This window comes from Salmo salar, chromosome ssa19, assembly GCF_905237065.1.
Source record: "Salmo salar chromosome ssa19, Ssal_v3.1, whole genome shotgun sequence".
Lineage (NCBI taxonomy): Eukaryota > Metazoa > Chordata > Actinopteri > Salmoniformes > Salmonidae > Salmo > Salmo salar.
Window position 1 is genome coordinate 49544336 of NC_059460.1, and position 27470 is coordinate 49571805.

At 43.0% G+C, this 27470-nt stretch overlaps 1 protein-coding gene across 1 annotated transcript; it reads left to right on the forward strand.

Moving 5' to 3' along the window:
* Positions 1-392: 392 nt before the first annotated feature.
* Positions 393-4784, forward strand: LOC106579046 (5-hydroxytryptamine receptor 7-like). Its single transcript, XM_014158473.2, has 2 exons — positions 393-1315; positions 2013-4784. The coding sequence occupies exons 1-2, from the start codon at positions 834-836 to the stop codon at positions 2767-2769; spliced, it is 1239 nt and encodes a 412-aa protein (XP_014013948.1). The 5' UTR covers positions 393-833; the 3' UTR covers positions 2770-4784.
* The last annotated feature ends 22686 nt before the right edge of the window (positions 4785-27470 follow it).

Here is a 27470-nt window from a genome sequence, read left to right on the forward strand (position 1 = left end):
GAAACATATGTTTACATTGCCAAAGCAAGTGAAATGGATAAAGAAAAGTGAAATAAACAATAAAAAGTCAACAGTTAACAGTAAATTATCTCTCTCTCTCCCTCTCTCACACACACATGCATGCACACACAAACACTAGCTATAATTTGTAAAATAATAGCAATAAGGTGTTGCTCCGTTCTAAAAACCCAAATAAACTGTAAACTTCTGTGAATAATTTCCAACTAGACTGTTTGTCACTAGTTAGCACAACCACAAAGTCAAAATTGTCTATATCCCAAAAATTCATGGTATTAATTTAAGGTTAGGGTTAGGCATACGGTTAGCAGTGTGGATAAGGTTAGGGTTAAGGTTATGTTAAATATCTGATTATAAGAAGAGAAATTGTAGAAATAGCCGGGGTTTAGCCATAATTATGACTTTGTGGCGACGATTAACTAGGCTAGCCTACACCTCTGCGGGTTCTTCTGACGTCACCCCGGTATATTTCCCTCTAGTCTAGCCGATACAACATTTCCAGAGTTCTTTGCTGCGCTAGCCACTCTCGTGATGGTCACCATTGAACCGCATTACATTTTACAATGTATTACAAACCAAGCTTGTTAACCGGAGTCTGTTTATCCTATTAATTTACTCTATCCCATTAACCTGCTGCCTTGGCGCGGCTGCATGGATAACGGTACTACAGAGACTGGTAATTTGGGGAAATTATGGAAAATACAAATGAATCAATGAAGTTGGGGGAATAATCCTTGTGCATTGATGGATTCCCAATGCATTATTAATAACGGATTAATATATAAGAATGGAACCAATTAAATCTTATTAATCTCATGAGATCATCTTTGACCAAAGACCTGATGAAGGAACTTGCCAGGACCAGTATGACTACAGCGGGGATGGATCTGCGTCTGCTGAGGGCGCACCAAACAACCACTGCAACTTTGCCAATTCTGAGCCCCACGGAAAATGACACGACATGCGGGATGCAGATTCTCAGCCACGGGAATGTGGAGAAGGTTCTTATCGGAGGAGTTCTCACTGTGCTCACTTTGCTCACCATTTGCGGGAACTTACTTGTGGTGATATCCGTGTGCTTTGTTAAGAAGCTGAAGCAGCCCTCCAATTATCTCATCGTCTCCCTGGCGGTCGCGGACCTGTCTATAGCGGTGGCGGTGATGCCTTTTGTCAGCATCACGGACCTCATCGGGGGGCAGTGGATCTTCGGACAGGTGTTCTGCAACGTTTTTATTGCCATGGACGTGATGTGTTGCACTGCATCAATCATGACCCTGTGTGTAATAAGCATAGACAGGTGAGTCAAGATGCAGTCTCGACTCCCTAATAAAACCAATAAATTGCAAATGTTCTTATTTTTTATTCCCCAAACCATTATTTATCCGGGTTAGTCTCATTTATAAGAAAAGTCAACAGCAATTAGCACCAATGAACAGATTTGCTTATGTTTTTTTTATTCAACCATTGATGAAAAATTGAGAATGGATTATTGTATCTATACCAACCCTGTCAACCCTATACCAGGGGTGACCAACCCGCCTCCTCTTGAGTTTCTGGGGGAAGGTGCAGGTTTTTACTGTAGCCCTGCTCTAACACACCTGCTTCTAATCAGCTGCTCATCAGGACCCTGATTAGCATAATCAGGTGCGTTAGAGAAGGGCTGGAGCAAAAGCCTGCACTGCAGCAGGCTGCACTGCAGCAGGAAGATGATTGGCCACCCTTTGATCTACAGTATACCAGGGGTATTCAACTCTTGCCCTAAGAGGTCCAAAGCCTGCTGGTTTTCTGGCGTACCTGATAATTAATTGCACCCACCTGATGTCCCAGGTAAGTCAGTCCCTGATTAGAGGGAAACTGAAAAAACACAGTGGAACTGGCTTCGAGGTCCATAGTTGAGTTTGAGGAATCTATACTATCCTGTGATTACTTTGTCAATCATATTACTTCCATCAGAGACTTCTCAATGTTTAAAACAAATCTCTTTGCCATTACAGGTACCTAGGCATAACTAAACCCTTGACCTACCCTGTGCGACAGAGTGGGAGATGCATGGCCAAAATAGTTCTGTCTGTGTGGCTGCTGTCAGCTTCCATCACCCTTCCCCCGTTGTTCGGCTGGGCCCAGAACGTCAACGACGACAAGGTGTGTCTAATCAGCCAGGACGTGGGCTACACTATCTATTCCACCGCTGTCGCGTTCTACATCCCCATGTCGGTGATGTTGATGATGTACTACAACATCTACCGAGCGGCCAAGGTGAGTGCCGCCAAGCACACCATCCAAGGCTTCCCCAAGGTGGAGGACGAATGCAACAGTGTTGACTGCGTGGCTGCGGCCCTTAAGCTCCAGAAGGAGGTAGAGGAGTGCGCCAGTTTCTCTCGTCTGCTGAAGAACGACAGGAAGAACATCTCCATCTTCAAACGGGAACAGAAGGCGGCCGCCACGCTGGGCATCGTGGTGGGGGCCTTCTCCGTCTGTTGGCTGCCCTTCTTCCTTCTGTCCACGGCCAGGCCCTTCATCTGCGAGCCGGAGTGTAGCTGCGTTCCCCTCTGGGTGGAGAGGTTCCTGCTCTGGCTGGGCTACGCCAACTCCCTCATCAACCCCTTCATCTACGCCTTCTTCAACAGGGACCTGAGGACCACCTACCGTAACATCCTACTCTGCAGGTACAGGAACATCAACCGCAAACTCTCCGCCGCCAGCATGCACGAGGCCCTCAAACTGGCTGAGAGACCAGATCTGGTGATCTAGCTAGAACAGTGTTTCTTAAACTTCTCGTTTCACTCACAGAGACCGGCAAGCTATGGTTTCGATGAAAAATTGTATTTGACATTTGACTAAATTGAGGCAGATAACCCTCTGGACCAGTCAGCAAACATTGCTCTAGACTGAGGAATCCTATTCAGTTCACGAGTAGAGGAAGGCTATATAAATGTATAGAAAAAAACTGTTATTATTGTTCACACCTGGCACACACAAGAACATTAGCTCCACATTTTGTCAGGTTATTGGGACAGACCCAAACCAACCGTCAGATTACAATGTTCCCTAAATCGATTATTTTCAATCGAGTGTTCTGATAGGCATTCTGAATGGCTGTTCTTCTGCATTTTAGAGCACACTGTCAGAAATTAAATGTTAGATGACGGTGAAATGCAGAGAACATTTTTAGATAGCATGGCACACTCTTGTATTGGATGAGAGGACAAATAATAGGCTATGGCTGTGGTAGGATAAATGACGCCGTCATGTTATTTTGTTAGATATATCACTGTGTATTTGGTACTTGAAAATCACACTCGATGCATAAAGTTTGTGTGAGAAATGTATTTAAAAAAAATAATAATAAGAAACATTTTAAAGTTAAACAATATGCACCACAGATGGTGAGCCATGGTTCCAGTTATGTATATTGAGTAACAGGAAAATTAATTGTTTTATGGTGTGTTCAATGAACCACCTTCGAAACCATTTGTGAAATTGTAATTATTATGTGTAGAATTTTGACCAAACTCAAAGTCATGCAACACAATTATGTTAGTAACATATTTATATCTGCTTGACAGTTGGTCATATGGACATATTTCGTCAAATGTACCATGCACTTTAGACACATAACTAGTTTTGAGCCTTCAGCAGGGCACTTAGCCCTAATTGCTCCTGTAAGTCGCTCTGGATAAATGTACATGTTGATATGATAAGAACTGGGATTAACCCTTCATTGTATAGCACATACTGTGAATATATTTGATCAATATATTAGTATTTGATCAATCATATTAAGCTAGGCCTTTTTCAAGTATACTGAAATATTCAATGTTCAATATATATTTCAAGTATATTCAAGTATATTGTAGAGAAAAACCTTATGTTGATCGGGATGACATTGGCCAAGGTTGACTAGGGTGAATAATCGTACATAAATGTTTGATTGTAATTGTTTTGATTCGTTCATTTATTCCAGATGTTTTTATTTTTATTTAAATAACATATCTGAGAACGAGAAGGAACAGGTTGTACAGTATGTAGGAACATTATATATTTTTAGTAGTAGTTTTGCTCTACCTTATAGTTTTGCGTTACACTATAAATCAAATGTAACTATTAGAAATGGTTTATATTTTACGTCAAAATACACTAGGTCAACACATCATGCTACAACTCTAAATTGTGTTAATTTGACAGTGACGTGCTAGACTCTGTGCTTGTTTCATGCCAAAGCTCAGTCAAACACTGTAGTAAATGTTGAAGCACCAAAAGGAACACAATGTACTAAAAGAGACCAGAGGATCATAGACGATCACAAGCTTTAATTTGGAAACATGCTGGGCTGGCCTCAGAGGGGATCAGTATTATTATTATAACCAAGGCATGAATTGTCTTACTAGGAGGGGGAGGGGGGCACTTGACTTCAGGGAACACACAGCTTCCACGTGAGTCATTGCATCTGAAGCAATTGGCTTGGCTATTTCTTTGAAGTGGTATTTGTTTTGAGGTGTGAATCATAGACCAGCGAGGGATAGCCTAGCTTATAGTATTTTTATAATCTTGTGGTTAAATCTAAAACTAAAACGTTCCTCTTATGCACCCTGTGGATCAGAAAAAAAAGCAATTAGGATTTAGACAAATCTGCTGTATGGGAGGATTTTGGCTAGCTCCATTCTCCTGTGCTAAGATGTGAACAGAGCTACCATTGAAACACATAGAAACTTAAAACAACTATGGCATCATGATGAGGCTGTGGAACTGAAAGATATTACCACAGATATTACCACAACTCGAAAACCACATGGGAGAACTATTAAAGCCATTTACAAAGCTTTCCAAAGGAAAGACTCGAGGAAAAAGTAATGGTTAGTCCTGTCATTTGTTGACTTCATTAGGCCTTAAATTAACATAATTTTGGTCTCTAGCTGACTGACAAAAATACTGCAATAGAAGTTGAAGGCCCTACAATGAATTTGTCTCTGATAATAAGCAGGCCTTGCACACTCTCCGGCCTTTTATTGCCAAAGCAGACATCAGGGAGTGTCCTCTCTTGAGTAAATTAAATGTATATCCGGCTACAGTGACAGTCGCATCACTGAGTCAGTCAGGATAATGGAACCAGGGCGTACAAACGATGACCTTGAGTTTCTCATCCGTCGTGTTCCTAGATGCACTCTGACCATAAATCAGAGATTCTGACACCTCTGAATTATCCTTTCAAATGGATCGTCCTCTTGAATTACTCAATGATATGCCCTTTTCAATGACCCAATGCTAACCTGACTGGTTCTAAAGAGAGAAGGAAAGCCACAGAATTGAGCTGAGGATACAGGTTGTTTACTTTTGTGCCTCTTTAAGGGGTCATTCTCAGTGATAATGGGTGGGTGGGAGTACTGGATGGACATTGCATTCCTGAGAAATTGCTCTACCTGGTGGGTGCTTGTTTTTTAAACTTTTTCTAATAATTATCCCACTGATGAACACTTTTAAAGATCCCTAAATGTTGAATTATGGTGGTCCACAGTCCACACTCTGAATCAGTTAACCTATAAAATCACGGAATTTTCTAACTGGTTTATTTATGTATTATTCCCCTGGGTACATTTGAAATACTTCCTTTGTCTTGTCAGAGTACATCAGGAGTTCTCATTGCAATATACTTAATAGATTGTCCATGAAATACTTTTAATAATTGTATCTGTGCATATAATCCCTCAAATGGCATGGTCACTTTCCCTGAAAGGTACCTTATCTCTCTTTCACTAAAATAAATGTAACACTTTTAGTGTATGGACAGACATCCAAAGAAGGAAAGTGGCTTTTAAACCTCCTAGTCAATAGCAAATTCAAGGTATTGTAACTATTCTTGCTATGAAAAATCCACTGAAATGAATGGACAATGTGACTGGAGAGTGTACAAATCCGAACCTTGGGTCTTACATATGAAAAAGATGTTCACTGAAGACCTTGAGAAGATTTGAAAGGACAGATTCAACTCTTGAGGCTGTGTTTTTTTCAGGCACCCCAATTCTGATGAAAATTGGCCTGCTTGTGGAAACGCAGCCTGAGTGGCCTGGGTCTTTACCTCCAGATAGTTCTCCACACACTGAATAATCCACCGCAGATAAATTACATCTGTATATTCATAGGCAAGCTGTTTAAACTCCAATGTTTATAATTCACTGTAAATTGGCAGATTTTCTTGTCACATTTAATTTAAAGCTTCACCTACAGCATATGGCTCCACCTTTTGTATCTGCAAATTTTCAGCTCAGATATGCACATTCAAGGTATAATTGCAGTGACAAATGGCATACCGTGAAACAGCATTCCAAATGAAATCCTCTCGGTGGGGAAAAATAACATGATATTGCTCATTACTGTCTCCTCGCTGGAATTTCCTGCCATCTTTCTAATTTACCTTTCCACTTTATAGGGATTTATAGGGTCCACGGGCAGCGTCACAATATCCTGTTCCGCTGTAGACTCTTTTATCCTCTAACTTCTCAGTCTAATAGGCATCCTAATGAATCAATATTCTAATTAGAATTAAGAATTGGATTTAAAGCTAACAATTAATAGAGGGGAAGTTGGGGTTTAACTTGAGTAAAAAGCCTGCGGACGCCTGGTGCTTGGACTTCCTGAAGCAGCGTCTGTTTTAATGATTTATAAACTGTATACACTAGAGTGACACACAGGGGGCGCTGTTTTGAAGTTACCACGCCTCTTTTTACAACTCCACCATTGTAAAAAATATATCTTGGAAGCCTCTAGAAAGGTGTTTATTAATGTATACATTCGTTTTTTCTACTTGTATTATATTAAAGACACCTTAATGTATACTTTTAAATTATATTATGTGAGCTAAACATACAAATAAATAATAAATATAGAAAGATTTTCCTAAAAGTAGAATTTTTGGAGCGTGTTAATATCAATGTCCCCACTACAACAACAAAAATACATGTAATTTCGTCTTGCAAACATTTAATTGAAATACTGTAGATTTCCATTCATTGCTATGGAGGACTGCTCCTACTGGGGAGTGCCAAATTATGCCAGATAGGTAGCTTCAAAGTCTCTCATTGGCCAATACATAGCATAAGCAATCTAGTGTTTATATACTGTACATCATTGGTCTACTCCCCTCCACCCATGGTGGGTGAGCTAAACATGGGCAGACCCTGGTTCTCAGAGACAATGCCATTTCAGGTCCAGTAAATCACAGTCCTGTGGAATATTCCTCCATGCATATAAAGAAGCAGGTGCCTGTATTAACAGACCACCTCTATCAGAGTTCTGACACACGAACTGGACATGTGAGCTCACCAAAGATTCTTTTAGCTGAAGAAAGAGGAAGGTGACACTGTTTGTGGGGATCGGCAGATAGAGGGTGTAGGCTACATGCTACCAGTCATCATCATCATTAACATTGGATCAGTGTGGGAGGGGGACACACTGGTAGCAGCACCTTCTGTGAACCGTGAACAACATGCACTGGGGGGAGATACATTGAGATACAGTGCATTCTGAAAGTATTCAGACCCCTTTCTTTTTCCACATTTTGTTACGTTACAGCCTTATTATAAAATGGCTTAAATTGTTTTTCTCCTCTTCAATCTACACACAATACCCCATAATGACAAAGTGAAAACAGGTTTTTATAAATTTTAGCAAATTTATAAATAGAAAAACACTGAAATATCTTATTGATATAAGTATTCAGACCCTTTGCTATGAGACTCTAAATTGAGCTCAGGTGCATCCTGTTTCCATTGATCATCCTTGAGACGTTTCTACGACTTGATTGGAGTCCACCTGTGGTAAATTCAATTGATTGGACATGATTTGGAAAGGCACACACCTGTCAATATAATGTCCCACAGTTGACAGTGCATGTCAGAGCAAAAACCAAGACATGAGGTCAAAGGAATTGTCCGTAGAGCTCAGAGACAAGATTGTGTTGAGGCAAAGATCTGGGGAAGGGTACCAAAACATTTCTGCAGCATTGATGGTCCCCAAGAACACAGTGGCCTCCATTACGCTTAATTGGAAGAAGCTTGGAACTGACAAGACTCTTCCTAAAGCTGGCCGCCCGGCCAAACTGAGTAATCAGGGGAGAAGGGCCTTGGTCAGGGAAGTGAAGTACTCTCAGACCATGAGAAGTGACTCTCAGACAATGAGAAACAAGATTCTCTAGTCTGATGACACCAAGAAAAAAAACTGAAATATCACATTTACATTAGTATTCATACCCTTTATTCAGTACTTTGTTGAAGCACCTTTGGCAGCAATTACAGCCTCGAGTCTTCTTGAGTATGACGCTACAAGCATGGCACACCTGTATTTGGGGAGTTTCTCCCATTCTTCTCTGCAGATCCTCTCAAGCTCTGTCAGGTTGGATGGGGAGCGTCGCTGCACAGCTATTTTCAGGTCTCTCCAGAGATGTTCAATCGGGTTCAAGTCCAGGCTCTGGCTGGGCCACTCAAGGGCATTCAGATACTTGTCCCGAAGCCACTCCTTTGTTGTCTTGGTTGTGTGCTATGGGTTGTTGTCCTGTTGGAAGGTGAACCTTCACCCCAGTCTGAGGTTCTGAGCGCTCTGGAGCAGGTTTTCATCAAGGATCTCTCTGTACTTTGCTCCGTTCATCTTTGCCTCGATCCTGACTAGTCTCCCAGTCCCTGCAGCTGAAACACATCCCCACAGCATGATCCTGCTACCACCATGCTTCACCGTAGGGATGGTGCCAGGTTTCCTCCAGACGTGATGCTTGGCATTCAGGCCAAAGAGTTCAATCTTGGTTTCCTCAGACCAGAGAATATTGTTTCTCATGGTCAGAGTCTATATGCATAGTCACTTTAACTATACATTCATGTACATACTACCTCAATTAGCCCGACTAACCGGTGCCCCCGCACATTGGCTACCCGGACTATCTCCATTGTGTCCTGCCACCCACCACCTGCCAACCCCTCTTTTACGCTACTGCTACTCTCTGTTTATAGTTATAGTTATGTACGCTTAAGTTTTCATTTTTTTGTCTTATTTCTTGTTTGTTTCACAATCAAAAATATTTTGCATCTTCAAAGTGGTAGGCATGTTGTGTAAATCAAATGATACAAACCCCCAAAAAATCTATTTTAAGTCCAGGTTGTAAGGCAACAAAATAGGAAAAATGCCAAGGGGTGAATACTTTCGCAAGCCACTGTATATCACAGGCGGCCGGTGGCACCTTAATTAGGGAGGACGGGTTCATAGTAATGGCTGGAATGGAATTAATGGAATGGTATCAAACACATGATTTCCATTTGTTTGATACCATTTCATTGACTCCATTCCAGACATTATTATGAGCAGTCCTCACCTCAGCAGCCTCCTGTGATTAATACAATTGACCATTACTCAAATGGAGGGGAATCATCCAAGTGTCTCTAGACCTTAATATCTCCTTAAATGACACAACATGGCTGAAAACCTCCCAGGCCTCCTTGTGACTGTCCATCTGTCCAGTGTCTTACTGCCACCCTCTGTCCTCTGCCCTGAGGGGTCATGTCATCAGTGTCAGACTGGGAGGGATTTCTGAGAGAAACTTTGACAGCAGGCAGGTTTCCATTGACCCAGGTTTATGCGACGAAAGTAATGTTGCAAAAAAAATATAAAGATCAACAACTTTTTTATCCTGTTTGACAGGGTTGGATGATTGTTATTTTGTCGAGCTTTTCTTGATTTCTTTCTTTATCTTTATTCAGGGCTCCCGAGTAGCGCAGCGGTCTAAAGCACGACAGACACCCTGGTTCGAAAACAGGCTGTATCACAACCGGCCCATAGGACCGCGCACAATTGGCCCACCGTCGTCCGGGTTTGTCCGGTGTAGGCCGTCAATGTAAATAAGAATTTGTTCTTAACTGACTTGCCTAGTTAAATAAAGGCTAAATAAATAAAAAACTGCGACAAATGATGATGGAAACTGTGTTTTTCGAATAAATTATGATTGCCGAATCATTTGAGGGGCACGTAATGTCACGCGTAATAAAACTCCACTCCTCATTTAATTTGAAACGCCTACTGCGTACAAAATAAAAAATGCAAACTCCAAAAAAGTATGTTCCTTTGCCTGAATTGCTTCGCCCTGCTTTTCTGGTTGGCTGGATACAAGTTTCACCATCCACTTATTTCAGATCTACAGGAGTGCAAGTTTCACCATGCACGGACCATGGCGATACATTCAGGCACATGAGAAGTATTAGAATGTGGCAAATATTAGTCAGTTATTGCGTTCTACTCGCAGGCTACCTGAGACATGAAACAGATAGGTGGGAGGGGATACAGGCTGTAGCCAATTTATTTACGCGCAATTTGCCTAAATGGGTAACGGAAACACTTCAACCACTACATTTTTATTCGAGACTAGTTTTCTTTTCTCTCTGAGAGATGCCATTACGTACAGCTGTTTTTAAATACAAATGCTCCCTAGCATGCAATTGTCGCATCTATTTTCTATGCGAACCTTCTAAATGTCGACCAAAAAAATGAGTGCACAAGTTAATGGAAACATACCTGGGATTAATTCCACAGGACAAAATTCAGAGATAAACGGCCGACAGCAATTTAAAAAGAAAATATCCTTGCTGGTTTACGCTACTCTAGTCTGCTGAAGGTTATGCACATCTGTAATTCATCCGCATTGAATTCATCACACTTGGAACCATCGATTTTTTTTAAAATTGTAGGCGTGAACTAGATTCATTTGATGACTTCTTGTAATACACAAGGGACTGCTATACTAGATTGAAAAAGGCAGATTTGTAATGAGTCCAATAGGACAATTAATTGAACCCTATTCAGAGACAGAGAGAGCATAATTACATGCACTCTTCCAAGATAATAATTTCCTCCTGGCAATAGCATGCCAATTCAACGTCAAAATGCTCAGCAGTGGTGGGCATTCAGGCACTAATTCATATCAGATGGCAAGATCAGCTGATAGCCAATTTAAATTATAGGTCCTTCAACTTCTTCAAGGTCCTGCGATGTTTGTTGGACAGCAGAGATCACAGTTCTAATTATCCCATCTTGTCACTCTGGTCTCTGGACAGCCCCATCAACTGAGACACTGCAGGCTACCAAGACCAAATATATATATTCAATTACGAGCTCTACTATTCTATATTTCATAACCAATACGATTTTTTTTACCACATTGACATTGCCGGTAAAATGTACATATCAAATCTAGACAGTAAATGCATAAAATGTAATAGAAAGTAGCACTTTCTTATCACTTGCGTATAATTTTAATGAGGAAACTTGGTGAAACAGAGTTCCTCCACACAGCGTACAGCAAGCAGCCTGTTCTCACACATCCCTGTGGAATCCTAAACTGCGGACAACAGCATGGAGAGGTTGTTACAGACACCTCCCCCCAGTGTCCAATTCCACCTTAGCAAATTCCGATCATGACCGCATAACCGCTGACCCACTAGCAGAGATGCAACACATGCCTCAACAAAATCATTAATCAGTGTGGTGGGGCACCTGTGCTGTGCTGCGCTCCGTCTGACTGTGAGCCTTGTTTGAATATTAGGTGACCTAATTTGGACTCAACATGCATCCTCAGGGAGACGTTTACAGGGCATGTTGCTAGTGTATGAGCAATTAACATGGCCTGCATTTCTATAGACTTTTAAAAAGGCTCTTCCGCTTTGCTGCTTGGTTGAATTCAGTGTTAATTGGGCTATTTCTGTATCTACAAACACTCATTTAGTTTGTAGAACGCAATTAAACACTACATGAGCAAATAAATAAAAACAGGTCTTGAATAATACTGTAGCTAGTTTCATGCAACTGTGCCCAATTGCATAAAACACCTGACCCCTGGGTGCTGTTGGGCGATGGTTTAAAATAGTATTCAAAGTGAAAGGCTCTACTTTGCCCTACTTTGTAGACCTGTAACTAACCCTAATTGGAGCGCAGCTCTTGTTTACCTTCTCTCTCTGAGCTCATCAAGGACTTTGCTCAGACTGACAAGGTGACAGGGTTAATGTCTAGGATTACAACTGGCAGGTTTATAGTTTAAATTATGAACTGGATGGTTCGAGCCCTGACTGTTGATTGGCTGACAGCCGTGGTATATCAGACCGTATAACACGCGTATGACAAAACATTTATTTTTACTTCTCTAAATACGTTGATAACCAGTTTATAATAGCAGTAAGGCACCTCAGGGGTTTGTGGTGTATGGCCAATATACCACGGCTAAGGGCTGTATCCAGGCACTCAGCGGTGCACATAAGAACAGCCCTTAGCCGTGGTATATTGGCCATGTATCACAAACCCCCGAGGTGCCTTATTGCTAGACACCTCTATAAAACATCCTCTCCGTACATGTTTTTCAATGAGACAGCAAGAGGTCTGATTATTCAACACACATTAGGAGCCAACGGAAAGATTAAAGTGGCAATATGTAACTTTTTGGGCGGCCTGACAAAATTCACATAGAAATGTGAGTTATAGATCTATCATTCTACTTGAAAGCAAGTCTAAGAAGCAGTAGATCTGTTCTATGTGCACTATTTCTATGCTTCCCGTTATTAAGTTACCTCTTTTACTTTCGGTTTTGTACACCAGCTTCAAACAGCAGAAACAACAATATTTGTGGGTATGGAAAATATATTTCACAGCGGTTTAAATGGTACAATGACTCTATACATTATATTAACTTATTTTGTCAAATAAACTGAAATTAGGCAAACTATTAGAGTTTTAGCAACCAGGAAATGGTGGAGCAATTTCTGAATAGTGCATCTCTAATATCCGCTTAAAAGACAAGTTCCAAACATCAAATGTGTCATCTGTGACAACAGTTTACAGCAGAGGAAGTGTCAGTGTTAGAGAGGTGTGCAGAATCAGAGCGCGAGGAGGAATCAAGGAATCTTCATTGACATTGCACTTGCATGACTGAGAATGGATATCAACAGTACCTGATTGCTCAGGGTGTCACGTCCTGGCCAGTATAAGGGTTAATTGTTATTGTAGTTTGGTCAGGACGTGGCAGAGGGTATTTGTTTTATGTGGTCCGGGGTGGTGTTTTGGTAAAAGGGTGTTTGATTTAGTATTTCCGGGTTTTTGGTTTATGGTCTATGTTTATGTATTTCTATGTGTAGTCTAGTAAGTGTGTTTCTATGTAGAGTTAATTGGGGTGGACTTCCAATTGAAGGCAGCTGTGTGGTGTTGCCTTTGATTGGAAGTCCTATATTAGTTGGGTGTGTTTGTCTGTGTGTTTGTGGGAGATTGTTCTGTGTTTAGCCTTGTGCCTTGTCAGACTGTCTGTATATCGTTCGTTCACTTGTTTTGTTATTTTGGTGTTCATTTTGGGAAGTTAATAAACGTCAAGATGAGCTTACACATACCTGCTGCGTTTTGGTCCTCCATTACCGACGAAAACCGTGACACAGGGGCCCATAAATCATCATAGCTGTATGCTCTCTGGGTCTCTGAGAACTCTTACTTGTCCTAGGGACTATTGCAGTGAGTGAAAGATTCTAACAACTGATACTGGTGGGCTAGTGGCAGTAGCCAAACTCTGCTGCCATACGTATGAATGAGGAGGCCTGCAATGTCGCTCTGAGGACAGACTTTATTTGGCAGATTGATTCATGATGAACAAATCAAAGTTTATTTGTCACGTGCGCCAAATACAACAGGTGGAGGAGACCTTACAGTGAAATGCTTACTTACAGGCCCTAACCAACAGTGCAATTTTGAAGTTAAAAAATAGCTATTAGGTGAACAATAGATCTCAAGAAATAAAACAACAGTAAAAAGGCAGTAAAAAATAACTGTAGAGGCTATTTACAGTAGTGAGGCTATAACAGTAGCGAGGCTACATTCAGGCACCAGTTAGTCGGCCTAATTGAGGTAGTATGTACATGTAGGTATGGTTAAAGTGACTATGCATATAGAAAAACATTGCCCAGTTCCATTGCCCAGTTCCATCAATTTCAATAAAAATAGCCTTGTACTTTAGCTATAAAGTCCTCCAAGTGACTTCAAATCAAGTAGACTACTACTGAGGTATATTGGGAAATTACATTAAGGTAAGGTAATCCCGACTCTTCTTAAATGACCATCATGTAAATGACAAGGTCAGCACATCCCATCATTATTGCCATAAGCAATCTCGACATTTCAATCCATAAAATAAATGTGTCTTCAAAGCTTTCTCAAATCACTTTCAAATGCATCAGCAAACATTTCCTCTGCATTTTGAGCCAAAAAATAATCAACTGTCAGGGAGTTATTACTTGGTAATAGAATTGAGACATTTTCAATCTTGAAATGGAATGACTGGGCAAATTAGATGAGAGGCTCCTATAGAATCAAACTCAATCCCAGAACTCAGGATGCGGACATGACTCCTCAACTCCAAATGCCTGTTCACCGGTCTAACGTGAAAAGCCAATTTAATTCCCAATTTATTTGTTGGATGACAGACAGGTTATACTGTATGTAGCTATCGCAGTCCAATATTCAGAGGAAACCAGAACTGCTGCATATTTACCCTGATATGCTCATCGAGGGTCTGAAATTTCTCCCCTAAGAAAATGTATGATACAATTCATTTTTATTCCTACTCTTTTCACTCGTTACATTTTTCCTAACATGTCGGATTTCCAGGAGGGTGGGGGTGGGGGTGGGAATAAAAAAAATAATCTATTTGCACTTCAGGAAATATCAATAAAACCAATGGGGGGCAGGGGTTAACAAAACCTCTCAACATTGAAACTCCTACATCAATTATTCTAACCCTGAAAAGCAGTCAGTCATATACAAATTCCGACTAACATAGCTCATGCATTTGTAATAGGTTTTCACCCCGACCCCGCCATTCTGGAAACCTCTTTCTCAAAGCTATGGATCACGTTCTGAGTGCGTGTTATTTTACGCACATATTTTTTCTAAGTAGCTACTGTGCATACTCACCCCCTCTTCACGTCTCTCTCTTTACCCACCCAATTGGCCCAGCATCGTCCTGGTTAGGGGAGGGTTTGGCCGGCCGGAATGTCCTTGTCCCATCGCGCTCTAGCGACTCCTTGTGGTGGGCCGGGCGCATGTACACGCTGACATCGGTCGCCAGCTGTATGGTGTTTCCTCCAACAAATTGGTGCAGCTGGCTTCCGGGTTAAGCGAGCAGTGTGTCAAGAAGCAGTGCGGCTTGTGTTTCAGAGGACGCATGGCTCTCAACCTTTGCCTCTCCCGAGTCCATACGGGATTTACCGCGATGGGTCAAGATTGTAACTACCAATTGGGGAGAAAAATGGGTAAAAAGTAAATAAAATTAAGAAAAAAAATGTTGACTGTATGAACTTATGTGAAAGTACATGAAGTTTTGACTGTAATCAACTGCAAGTTTCTGCAGATGATCTTCACCAACTTCATCCTGCAGCCATCGCCTGCATTGTGGGATGCTCTTTTGTCAACTAATCAGGATGAGCCTGCAGGAAGGGTACCACATGAGGGAGGAGGATGTCTTCCCTGTAACGCACAGCGTTGAGATTGCCTGCAATGACAACAAGCTCAGTCCAATGATGCCCAGACCATGACAGACCCTCCACCTCCAAATCGATCCCGCTCCAGAGTACAGGCCTTAGTGTAACGTTCATTCCTTTGATGATAAATGCGAATCCGACCATCACCCCTGGTGAAACAAACCTGCGACTCGTCAGTCAAGAGCACTTTTTGCCAGTCCTGTCTGGTCCAGCAACAGTGGGTTTGTGCCCAGAGGCGACGTTGTTGCCGGTGATGTCTGCTGAGGACCTGCCTTACAACAGGCCTACCAGCCCTCAGTCCAGCCTCTCTCAGCCTATTGTGGACAGTCTGAGCACTGATGGAGGGATTGTGCGTTCCTGGTGTAACTTGGGCAGTTGTTGTTGCCATCCTGTACCTGTCTTGCAGGTGTGATGTTCGGGTGTATCGATCCTGTGCAGGTGTTGTTACACGTGGTCTGCCACTGCGAGGACGATCAGCTGTCCGTCCTGTCTCCGTGTAATGCTGTCTTAGGCGACTCACAGTACGACATTGCAATTTATTTCCCTGGCCACATCTGCAGTTCTCATGCCTCCTTGCAGCATGCTTAAGGCACATTCACGCAGATGAGCAGGGACCCTGGGCATCTTTCTTTTGGTATTTTTCAGAGTCAGTAGAAAGGCCTCTTTAGTGTCATAAGCTTTCATAACTGTGACCTTAACTGCCTACCGTCTGTAAGCTTATAGTGTCTTAACAACCATTCCACAGGTGCATGTTCATTAATTGTTTATGGTTCATTGAACAAGCATGGGAAACAGTGTTTAAACCATTTATAATGAAGATCTGTGAAGTTAATTCGTAAAAATCCAAATATCTTTAGAAGACAGGTTCCAGAAAAAGGGACGTTTCTTTTTTTGCTGAGTTTACAAATTAATGTGATATTTGAGGCTCTCTCACCAATTGATTGTACAAGGAACACACATATGATTTCAGTTTGTAAGTGTGTGATATGGGGGTTGGAGACATTACAAAGAAAAACTTTTATAAACAATGGCAACACTGCCATGTTACAGTGAGCCTTGCTGTTGGAAAACCACATCAGTGTCCGACTTTCGCCTGTCGCAGATGCACCTCCACCGACTGCAGACCTTGACATTCGTCTGCAGTCGGCTTGCTTCAGCCTTACAACTCAAATGAGCATTACAGCCTCATATTTCTTTACAGCTGAATGAAAAACCCTGCAGCGATCTGAACGAACATTCAAGGCCATTATGAAGGCTTCAAAGTTCTTTGTCTTTTGTAAGGGATACTGCAGTTGCACAAGCAGGGCGCAGTCCCTACACATTGCATAGGAGCAAAAACAATCTGCGTTTTGTGTGATGATGTAGGTAGGCTAATCTGTGTACTTGCTGCAGTATCGTAGCCACTAGCCAGAGTTGCTGAAAAATAACTACTACTGACAGTGCCTTCAGAAAGTATTCATACCCCTTGACCTTTTCCACATTTTGTTGTGTTACAACCTGAATTTAAAGTGGATTCAATTATTCAAAAAATATTCCCAAAAATGCATCCTGCTTGCAAAAAGGCATTAAAGTAAAACTGCAGAAAATGTGGCAAAGAAATAAACTTTATGGCCTGAATACAAAGCGTTATTTTCTGGGGGCAAATCCAACATAACTCACTGAGTACCACTCTTCAAATTTTCAAGCATGGTGGTGGCTGCATCATGTTATGTGTATGCTTGTAACGGCCGCCGTCAGAAAGAGACCAAGGTGCAGCGGAGGATGTGTTCATCATAACGGATTTTAATCAACGAATGAACACTACAAACAAAACATGAAAAGAAACGACAGCCAACAGTTCTGTCAGGATTAACAAAAACCTAGACAGAAAATAATCACCCACAAACCCCAAAGGAAAAACAGGCTGCCTATGTATAACTCTCAATCAGCAACAACGATCTACAGCTGTTCCTGATTGAGAGCCACACACGGCCAAACCAAAGAAACAAACCAACATAGAAAAATAAACATAGAACGCCCACCCATGTAACACCCTGGCCTAACCAAAATAGAGAACAAAATAACCCTCTCTATGGCCAGGGCGTTACAGTACCCCCCCAAAGGTGCGGACTCCGGGCCGCAAAACCTGACTCTAAAGGGGCCCTCCTACGGCAGCAGCTCTGGTGCGGGACGTAGACGCCGCTCCACCCTCTGCTTGGCCCACTTAGGTGGCGCCCCTGGCTGTGCCGGAGGACTGGCGGGTGACCCTGGCTGCGCCCGGCTGGCGGGCGACCCTGTCTGCGCCCGGCTGGCGGGCGACCCTGGCGGCTCCGGGCTGGCGGGCGGCTCTGGCGGCTCCAAACTAGCGGGCGGCTCTGGCGGCTCTGGGCTGGCGGGCGGGCGGCTCTGGCGGCTCCGGACAGGCGGCGGCTCTGGCGGCTCCGGCTCTGGGCTGGCGGGCGGCTCTGGCGGCTCCGGACAGGCTTGCGGCTCTGGCGGCTCCGGACAGGTGGGCGGCTCTGGCAGCTCCAAACTGGCGGGCGGCTCTGGCGGCTCCGGACAGGCGGGCGGCTCTGGCGGCTCCGGACAGGCGGGCGGCTCTGGCGGCTCTGGCCCAGGATTCACCAGGCTGGGGCTCCGGCTCTGGGCTGGCGGGCGGCTCTGGCGGCTCCGGACAGGCGGGCGGCTCTGGCGGCTCCGGACAGGTGGGCGGCTCTGGCAGCTCCAAACTGGCGGGCGGCTCTGGCGGCTCCGGACAGGCGGGCGGCTCTGGCGGCTCCGGACAGGCGGGCGGCTCTGGCGGCTCTGGCCCAGGATTCACCAGGCTGGGGAGACATGCAGGAGGCCTGGCTCTGGGTGCAGGCACAGGACTCACCAGGCTGGGGGAGACCCACAGGAGGCCTGGTCCTGGGAGGAGGCACAGGATAGACCAGGCTGGAGAGACCCACTGGAGGCCTGGTCCTGGGAGGAGGCACAGGATAGACCAGGCTGGAGAGACCCACAGGAGGCCTGTTCCGAGGAGGAGGCACAGGATAAACCAGGCTGGAGAGACCCACTGGAGGCCTGGTCCTGGGAGGAGGCACAGGATAGACCAGGCTGGAGAAACCCACTGGAGGCCTGGTCCGAGGAGGAGGCACAGGATAAACCGGGCTGTGGGAGAGCACTGGAGTTCTGGTGCGTAGGCTTGCCACCCATACTCCAGGCTGAATGCCCACTCTTGCCTGGCATGGGCGGAGCGCAGGCATAGGGCGAACTGAACCCTCCCAGTGCCCCGGAGACACAGTGCGCAGCGCCGGCGCAGGATAGCCTGGACCGAAACAGCGCACCGGAGACCAGACGCGCTGAGCTGGCACAATCCGTCCTGGCTTGATGCCCACACTTGCATGGCACTTGCGGGGGGCTGGCCTATAGCGCACCGGGCTATGAGTGCCACACTCCCCGCGTGCCCCCCCCAAAAAATGTTTTGGGGCTGCCTCTCGTGCCTGTTGCGCTCCCTTGCCTCATACCAGCGCCTCTCAGCTATCGCTGCCTCGATCTCCCACTGCGGGCGGCGATACTCCCCAGCTTGAGCCCATGGTCCTTTTCCGTCCAGTAATTCCTCCCACTTCCAAGAATCCTGAATGCTCTTCTCCTGGTGCTGCTCCTTCCTCCGCTGCTTGGTCCGTTGTTGGTGAGTGATTCTGTAACGGCCGTCGTCAGAAAGAGACCAAGGTGCAGCGGAGGATGTGTTCATCATAACGTATTTTAATCAACGAATGAACACTACAAAAAAAACATGAAAAGAAACGACAGCCAACAGTTCTGTCAGGATTAACAAAAACCTAAACAGAAAATAATCACCCACAAACCCCAAAAGAAAAACAGGCTGCCTATGTATGACTCTCAATCAGCAACAACGATCTACAGCTGTTCCTGATTGAGAGCCACACACGGCCAAACCAAAGAAACAAACCAACATAGAAAAATAAACATAGAACGCCCACCCATGTAACACCCTGGCCTAACCAAAATAGAGAACAAAAAAACCCTCTCTATGGCCAGGGCGTTACAATGCTTGACATCGGCAAGCGACTAAGGAGTTTTTTTAGGATGAAAATAAACGGAATAGAGCTAAGCACAGGCAAAATTCTAGAGGAAAAGCTGGTAGAGTCTGCTTTCCAACAGACACTGGGAGACAAATTCACCTTTCAGCAGTGCAATAATACAAAACACAAAGCCCAATATAAACAGGAGTTGCTTACTAAGACAACATTGAATATTCCTGAGTGGCCTAGTTACAGTTATGACTTATATTGGCTTGAAAATATATGGCAAGACTTGAAAATGGCTGTCTAGAAGTGATCAACAACCAACTAGGCAGAGCTTGAAGATTTAAAAAAAAGAATAATGTGCGAATATTGTACAATCCAGGTATGTAAAGCTCTTAGAGACCTACCCAGAAAGACTCACAGCTGTAATAGCTGCCAAAGGTGGTTCTGTTGACTCAGGGCTGTGAATACTTATGTAAATTAGATATTTACAGTTGAAGTCGGAAGTTTACATACACCTAAGCCAAATATATTTCAACTCAGTTTTTTACAATTCCTGACATTTAATCAGAGTAAAAAATTCCCTGTCTTAGGTAGGTTAGGATCACCACTTTATTTTAAGAATGTGAAATATCAGAATAATAGTAGAGAGAATGATTTATTTCAACTTTTATTTCTTTCATCACATTCCCAGTGGGTCAGAAGTTTACATACACTCAATTAGTACTTGGTAGCATTGCCTTTAAATTGTTTAACTTGGGTCAAACGTTTTGAGTAGCCTTCATCAAGCTTCCCACAATAAGTTGGGTGAATTTTGGCCCATTCCTCCTGACAGAGCTGGTGTAACTGAGTCAGGTTTGTAGGCCTCCTTGCTCGCACACACTTTTTCAGTTCTGCCCAAAAATGTTCTATGGAACATCAGAAGCTTCTAAAGCCATGACATCATTTTTTGGAATTTTCCAAGCTGTTTAAAGGCACAGTCAACTTAGTGTATGTAAACTTCTGACCCACTGGAATTGTGATACAGTGAATTATAAGTGAAATAATCTGTCCGTAAACAATTGTTGGAAAAATGACTTGTGTCATGCACAAAGTAGATGTCCTAACCGGCTTGCCAAAACTATAATTTGTTAACAAGAAATGTGTGAATGGTTGAAAAAACAGTTTTAATGACTCCAACCTAAGTGTATGTAAACTTCCGACTTCAACTGTATGTATTTCATTTTCAATAAATGTGCACACATTTCTAAAAACATGTTAACATGTATTATGTCATTATTGGGTATTGTCCATTTTTAATTCAGGCTGTAACGTGGAATAAATCAAGGGGTATGAACACTTTCTGAAGGCACTGTTTGCAATGATAAATAAAACAGAATATTAATCTTGCTTGTGTTTGATATGCTACCTAGATAGCTGCATGTGACTCCACACTTGAGTTTTGCATTGGGGCAACAAACAATCTACGAGTTTGTATGAACATGTTGATGATGTTTTCGGGCATGTAGCCTAACTCCCCTCCTGAAAAAAGAACATGAAATCACGCTTTGGCTTAATATCCTACCGAGGCATAGAATGCAGTAGTTAGAACATGTCCTTTGTGTACAACATGAAGTTCGTATGCTACACCAGACAAAGGCGTTCACCAGAGAAGCGGCAGCTACGTAGGCAATGGAGTGTATCTTTAGCCACGGCAAATTGGGTTTCCAGAAACTCCAGAACAGCAGCCATTTTGTTTTTAATAAGGGACAGGAGAATCAAACACAAAACATCAATATTGCCTTTGATAATGTCTTGAAACTGGAAATACAAGAAATCCAATCACAAATCACAAGGTTCCATATCAATGATACCTCTCTGTGCCATTTCTAAATAATTGGCCAGAGTTGAAAGACTCTGGAAATTAATCACAAGCCAAATGCTGCATGTTGAAATAGATTGGGGAGGGGGTATGTTCCCCTGCTTGGTAAGGTCTGATTATTGAGCTCCATACAGTAGAGTCATGAAGCATTGAGGAATGCTTACATCGAGAGCACTCAATAGAGAAACTGGTTCTTAGAATCCACATACAGTATCAACACTTATCACCTCGGTGAACTGAGATTTTCCCATTATTCACCCTTGTCCTCAAAGCTGACCACATATTGACCACAATCACTAGCGTAGCTATATATTTCTATGAGCATAGATAGTGTTTTCAACAGCTAAAAGGTTGACTTTCTTGTGGGTGACTGGCTGCCGAGCTAGCCTACATGCATGAGAAAGGGGTGGGCAGTTATTCTCAACACTGCACTTATGTGCTGTGCTGTGACCCCTTCAATCTCCCCAGGAAGTTCAGGATAGGAAGTTCAGCCTGAGACTAACGGAGGAGAAAATCCAAACTGACGTGGAAACGACAATTTCAATATTTAATGTCTCCGTAAGTCAATGTCAGTCTGCCCACAAGGCACGACGAAAACTATTACAGACAGGTTTTAGTCCTGTCCATCCATGCATGTTAAAAAGCAGGTAGTGGTAGGATTGTTTTTGATTGATTGTCATATTCAGAAGTATAAACGTTATTGTTTCATCTTATACCAAAGATGCTGCATTAAACTTACACTAGCGAAACGGTAAATCATTAGATCAGATTCATTTGATTCAATGTAATTCAATCTTTGATGACTGCAACCATATAAATACAATTTATGTATGCCTGTTAATCCCTTGTCAACTCCCTGTCTGTGGTTATTTTGCTGACTGTCGATTGCACTCTTACCCTGTTTACATAGGCATATTATTGATTTCGGACAGAAAAATTATTTGTTTGCAAATGCAACTGGGTCCATGTAAATAATTGACCATAAATTGACCATAAATGTCGGTGTGCAACCGGGCACAGTAAAATCATTCGGTTGCTTAAAGTTTCTGGCTTGCCATAGAAGGCCCCTCACCATAGAAATTAACTACTATTGTGATACATAGTTGCCATGGTAATTCGGAATGTCCTGTCAATTAGCATTATGGTTAATGTAGTTATTCTACAGATTCAAAATTGGCCTACAAACGCTTATATCTGTCACGCCTACTCCCGCTCTGGCGCTCGACGTCACTGTTCTACTAACCACCGGTCCTGGCAATAATCATAATCTGCTCCCCATCGTTAAGCACACCTGGACCTCATCATCACCTTAATTACTCTCCCTTTATTTATTTAGCCCTCAGTAGCCTCAGTCATGAGGCAGTATTGGTTTTGGTCACATTCAGTACGCTTCTCCTGTTTTTGTTTATCTGCCTTTCTTATCATTAAACTCACCTTCTTCACCTGCTTCCTGACTCCAAGTGTATACGTTACAACAGAATTTGCATTATGACAGCTAAATCTCTCCTAGTAACAGTCATTCCAAAGGGGAAAATGTATATAAAAAATATTAAAAAATCTGTCCTTCTTTTGGCTTTTAAGAAAGAAAATTTAAGAGCACTTAAAGTAACCAGGGAGCAAACACACTACTGATGACACTTCCTTGAGATGCTTATCCTCACGGGGAATAGACAGGCCCTCAGGCTACCACCTATAATTCATGTTGATGGTTATGTCTGGATACTCCTTCAAATTAATGGATTCGGCTATTTCAGCCACACCCATTGCTGACAGGTGATATAAAGTTGAGCACACAGCCATGCAATCTCTATAGACAAACATTGACTGTAGAATGGCCTTACTGAAGAGCTTCGGATTTTCAACGTGGTACCGTCATAGGATGCCACCTTTCCAACAAGTCAGTTCATCAAATCTCTGCCCTGCTAGAGCTTCCCCGGTCAACTGTAAGTGCTGTTATTGTGAAGTGGAAAAATATAGGAGCAATAACAGCTCAGCCGCGAAGTGGTAGGCCACACAAGCTCAACAGAACGGGACCGCCGAGTGCTGAAGCACGTAGCACGTATGTCCTTGGTATGCAACACTAACTACCGACTTCCAAACTGCCTCTGAAAGCAACGTCGAGACTGTTCATCGGGAACTTACAATAAATCTTACAAGGCTAAGATCACCAAGCACAATGCCAAGCGTCGGCTGGAGTGGTGTAAAGCTCGCTGCCATTGGACTCTGGAGCAGTGGAAACGCGTTCTCTGGCATGATGAATCACACTTCACCATCTGGCAGTCCAACGGACGAATCTGAGTTTGGAGGACGTCAGGAGGACGCTACCTGCCTCAATGCGTAGTGCCAACTGTAAAGTTTGGTGTAAGAGGAATAAGGGTCTGGGGCAGTTTTTCATGATTCGGGCTAGGCACCTTCGTTCCAGTGAAGGGAAATCTTAATGCTACAGCATACAATGACATTCTAGATGGTTCTGTGCTTCTAAATTTGTGGCAACAGTTTGGGGAAGGCTCTTTCCTGTTTCAGCATGACAATGCCCTGGTACACAAAGCGATACAGAAATGGTTTGTCGAGATCGGTGTGGAAGAACTAAACTGGCCTGCACAGAGCCCTGACCTCAACCCCATCGAATACCTTTGGGAGGAATTGGAATGCCGACTGCAAGCCGGGCCTAATGAATGGAAGCAAGTACCCGCAGCAATGTTCCAACATCTAGTGGAAAGCCTTCCCAGAAGAGTGGAGGCTGTTATAGCAGCAAAGGGGGGACCAACTCCATATTAATGGCCATAATATTGGAATGAGATGTTTGACGAGCAGGTGTTCACATACTTTTGGTCATGTAGTGTATATAGGAAGAGAAGCCATTGGGTGATTCCGTTGTACGCGGAACGAGGAAGAGCTCGGTTTTGTTTGTTTGGAAAGTTAGTTGTTTAAAAGTATATTGGAAAGTTCTTGGTAGCTACCTAGCTTCTTATGTTGGATCCCGCGACACAGTTGGCATCAGTTTCTGGGACTGCTTGTATCTTTCCAATGATCCTGCCAACCAAGGTTGGCATCGCAGCTAGCCTAGCTGCTAGCTAGCTGGACATCAAGCTAGCAAGGTGACGCGGTTAGCCCGCGACGCGGTTAGCCATTGTGGCTGGTACTGCGGATTGTCCCGGGTTTGTGGCTGTCTAGATCCCTGCTGTTTGTTGTTTTCAATTTTTCGTGTGACTTGCCCTGTCTGGAACTGCAAGGAGTAACAGCCTAACATACATTGCTAGCTACCATGACAAAGACCAAAGCCGGCGGGAGTACCGTTGAGGACAGTGCCAGTGGTGTCTCTCTATCACACGTGAAGGATCTTTTAAACACAACAAGAAAATAGTTTCAAGTGTTTTGTCCAAATACTCGTGGATTCTACTAATAAAATAATGGATGACCTGACCAGAGAGGTCCAGGACCTGAAGAACAGTGTGCAGTTCTCCCAGGGTCAGCTCGACGAGTTGAAACAGGAAAACGGCAAGATGACAGCAATCTGTAAGTCATTGAGAGAGGACACCAGTTCTGTGTGTGAATCCATGATAGCAATGACAGATAAATTAGATTATCTCGAGGGACAATCAAGGTGAAACAACATGGTTGTGGACGGAATTGCAGAATCTCCACATGAGACCTGGATGGAGTCTGATGACAATGTGAGTGAAATGATCTCTGAGAAATTGAAGATGGACCACAGGAAGATTGAGGTGGAGCGCGCCCACAGGATTGAAAAACCCACCACCGGCCCAGGTAATAGGCCCAAGCCGATAGTGGTCAAGTTCCAGAGGTTCAAGGACAAGGTAGCTGTTCTGGAAAGAGCCAAGAACTTGAGAGGAGCGTATATCTTCCTCAACGAGGACTATCCTGAAGCTGTGCGCCAGAAGAGGAAAGAACTGATCCCAGCCATGAAAACTGCCAGAGCGTGTGGGGACATTGCATACATCCACTACGACAGACTCATTGTCCACCCTCCCTCCAAGAAGCCTGGAAGGAATGAGAGAGCCAAGCCTATAGGTTCGTAGCCTCAACCCCGCAGCACACACACACCAATTGATTAATGGACTGCTGAATGTATATATTTTTTTCTTGCTTTGTCTGCTCTTTTCAATATTATGTCTATCTCTTTTAAGCTACCCAGGAAAGGCCTTAAAAATAGCCCATATTAATATATGTGGCCTTAGAAATACGGTTAATGAAATCAATAACTTGCTAACATCAGATAATATTCATATATTAGCCATTTCTGAGACTCACTTAGATAATTCATAAGATGATACATCAGTAGCAATACAAGGATATAACATTTATAGAAGAGACAGAAATGCTTTTCAGAGCCATATCCCAGTAATGCTTAGAGAAGATCTTATGTCAAATGTTATTGAGGTGTTGTGGTTGCATGTTCACTTGGCACATCTAAAGCCTTTTCTTTTGGGGTGTTGCTATAGGCCACCAAGTGCTAACAGTCAGTATTTAAATAGTATGTGTGAAATGCTTGATAGTGTATGTGATATAAACAGAGAGGTCTACTTTCTTGGGGACCTGAATATTGACTGGTTTTCATCAAGCTGTCCGCTCAAGAGGAAACTTCTTACTGTAAACAGTGCCTGTAATCTGGTTCAGGTTATTAATCACCCTACCAGGGTGTTTACAAACACTACAGGAACAAGATCATCCACATGTATCGATCACATTTTTACTAATGCTGTAGAACTTTGTTATAAAGCTGTATCTGACCCATTGGATGCAGTGATCACAATATAGTGGCTATATCCAGGAAAGCCGAAGTTCCAACAGCTGGGCCTAAAATAGTGTATAAGATATCATACAAAAGATTTTGCTGTGACGTATGTGGATGATGTTAAAAATATTTGTTGGTCTGATGTGATTAGTGAGGAGCATCCAGATGCTGCACTTGATGAATTTCAACTCCATCTTTCATCGAATCAGATGGCTTATTCATCACAAAACCATTTGATGTTGCCAATTATTTAAATAATTATTTCATTGGCAAAGTTGCCAAACTTAGGCAGGAAATGCCCACAACAAACAGTGAGCAATTATATTCATGCATAAAAAAAATAATAATGAAAGAAAAGCAGTGCAAGTTTGGAAAGATTATTGTTAATGATCAATAATGACAAACCTCCTGGCATTGACAACTTAGATGGAAAGCTACTGAGGATGGTGGCTGACTCTATAGCCACTCCTATCTGTCATATCTTTAATCTGAGCCTAGAGGAAAGTGTTTGTCCTCAGCCCTGGAGGGAAGCCAAAGTAATTCCGCTACCCAGGATTCGTAAAGCGGCTTTTACTGGTTCTAACAGCAGACCTATAAGCTTGCTGCCAGCTCTTAGCAAACTGTTGGGAAGAAAATGGTGTTCGACCAAATACAATGCTATTTCTCTGTAAACAAATTAACAACAGACTTTCAGCATGCTTATAGAGAAGGGCACTCAACATGTACTGCACTGACACAAATGACTGATGATTGGTTGAAAGAAATTGATAATAAGAAGATTGTGGGAGCAGTACTGTTAGATTTCAGTGCAGACTTTGATATTATTGACCATAACCTGTAGTTGAAAAAATGGCTATGGCTTTTCAACCTCTGCCATATTGTGGATTCAGAGCTATCTAATAGAATTCAAAGGGTTTTCTTTAATGGAAGTGTCTCTAATGCCAAACATGTAAAGTGTGGTGTACCGCAGGGCAGCTCTCTAGGCCCTCTACTCTTTTCTATTTTTACCAATGACGTGCCACTGGCATTAAACAAAGCATGTGTGTCCATGTATGCTGATGATTCAACCATATATGCATTAGCAACCACAGCTAATGAAGTCACTGAAACCCTTAACAAAGAGTTGCAGTCTGTTTTGGAATGGGTGGCCAGTAATAAACTGTTCCTGAACATCTCTAAAACTAAGAGCGTTGTATTTGGTACAAATCATTCCTTAAGTGCTAGACCTCAGCTGAATCTGGTAATGAATGGTGTGGCTGTTGAACAAGTTGAGGAGACTAAATTATTTGGAG

Coding starts and splice junctions, on each gene's coding strand:
- LOC106579046 (XM_014158473.2), top strand. CDS start 834: ATGAGATCATCTTTGACCAAAGACCTGATGAAGGAACTTGCCAGGACC. Junction 1,316..2,012: donor TGTGTAATAAGCATAGACAG/GTGAGTCAAGAT, acceptor TTGCCATTACAG/GTACCTAGGCATAACTAAAC.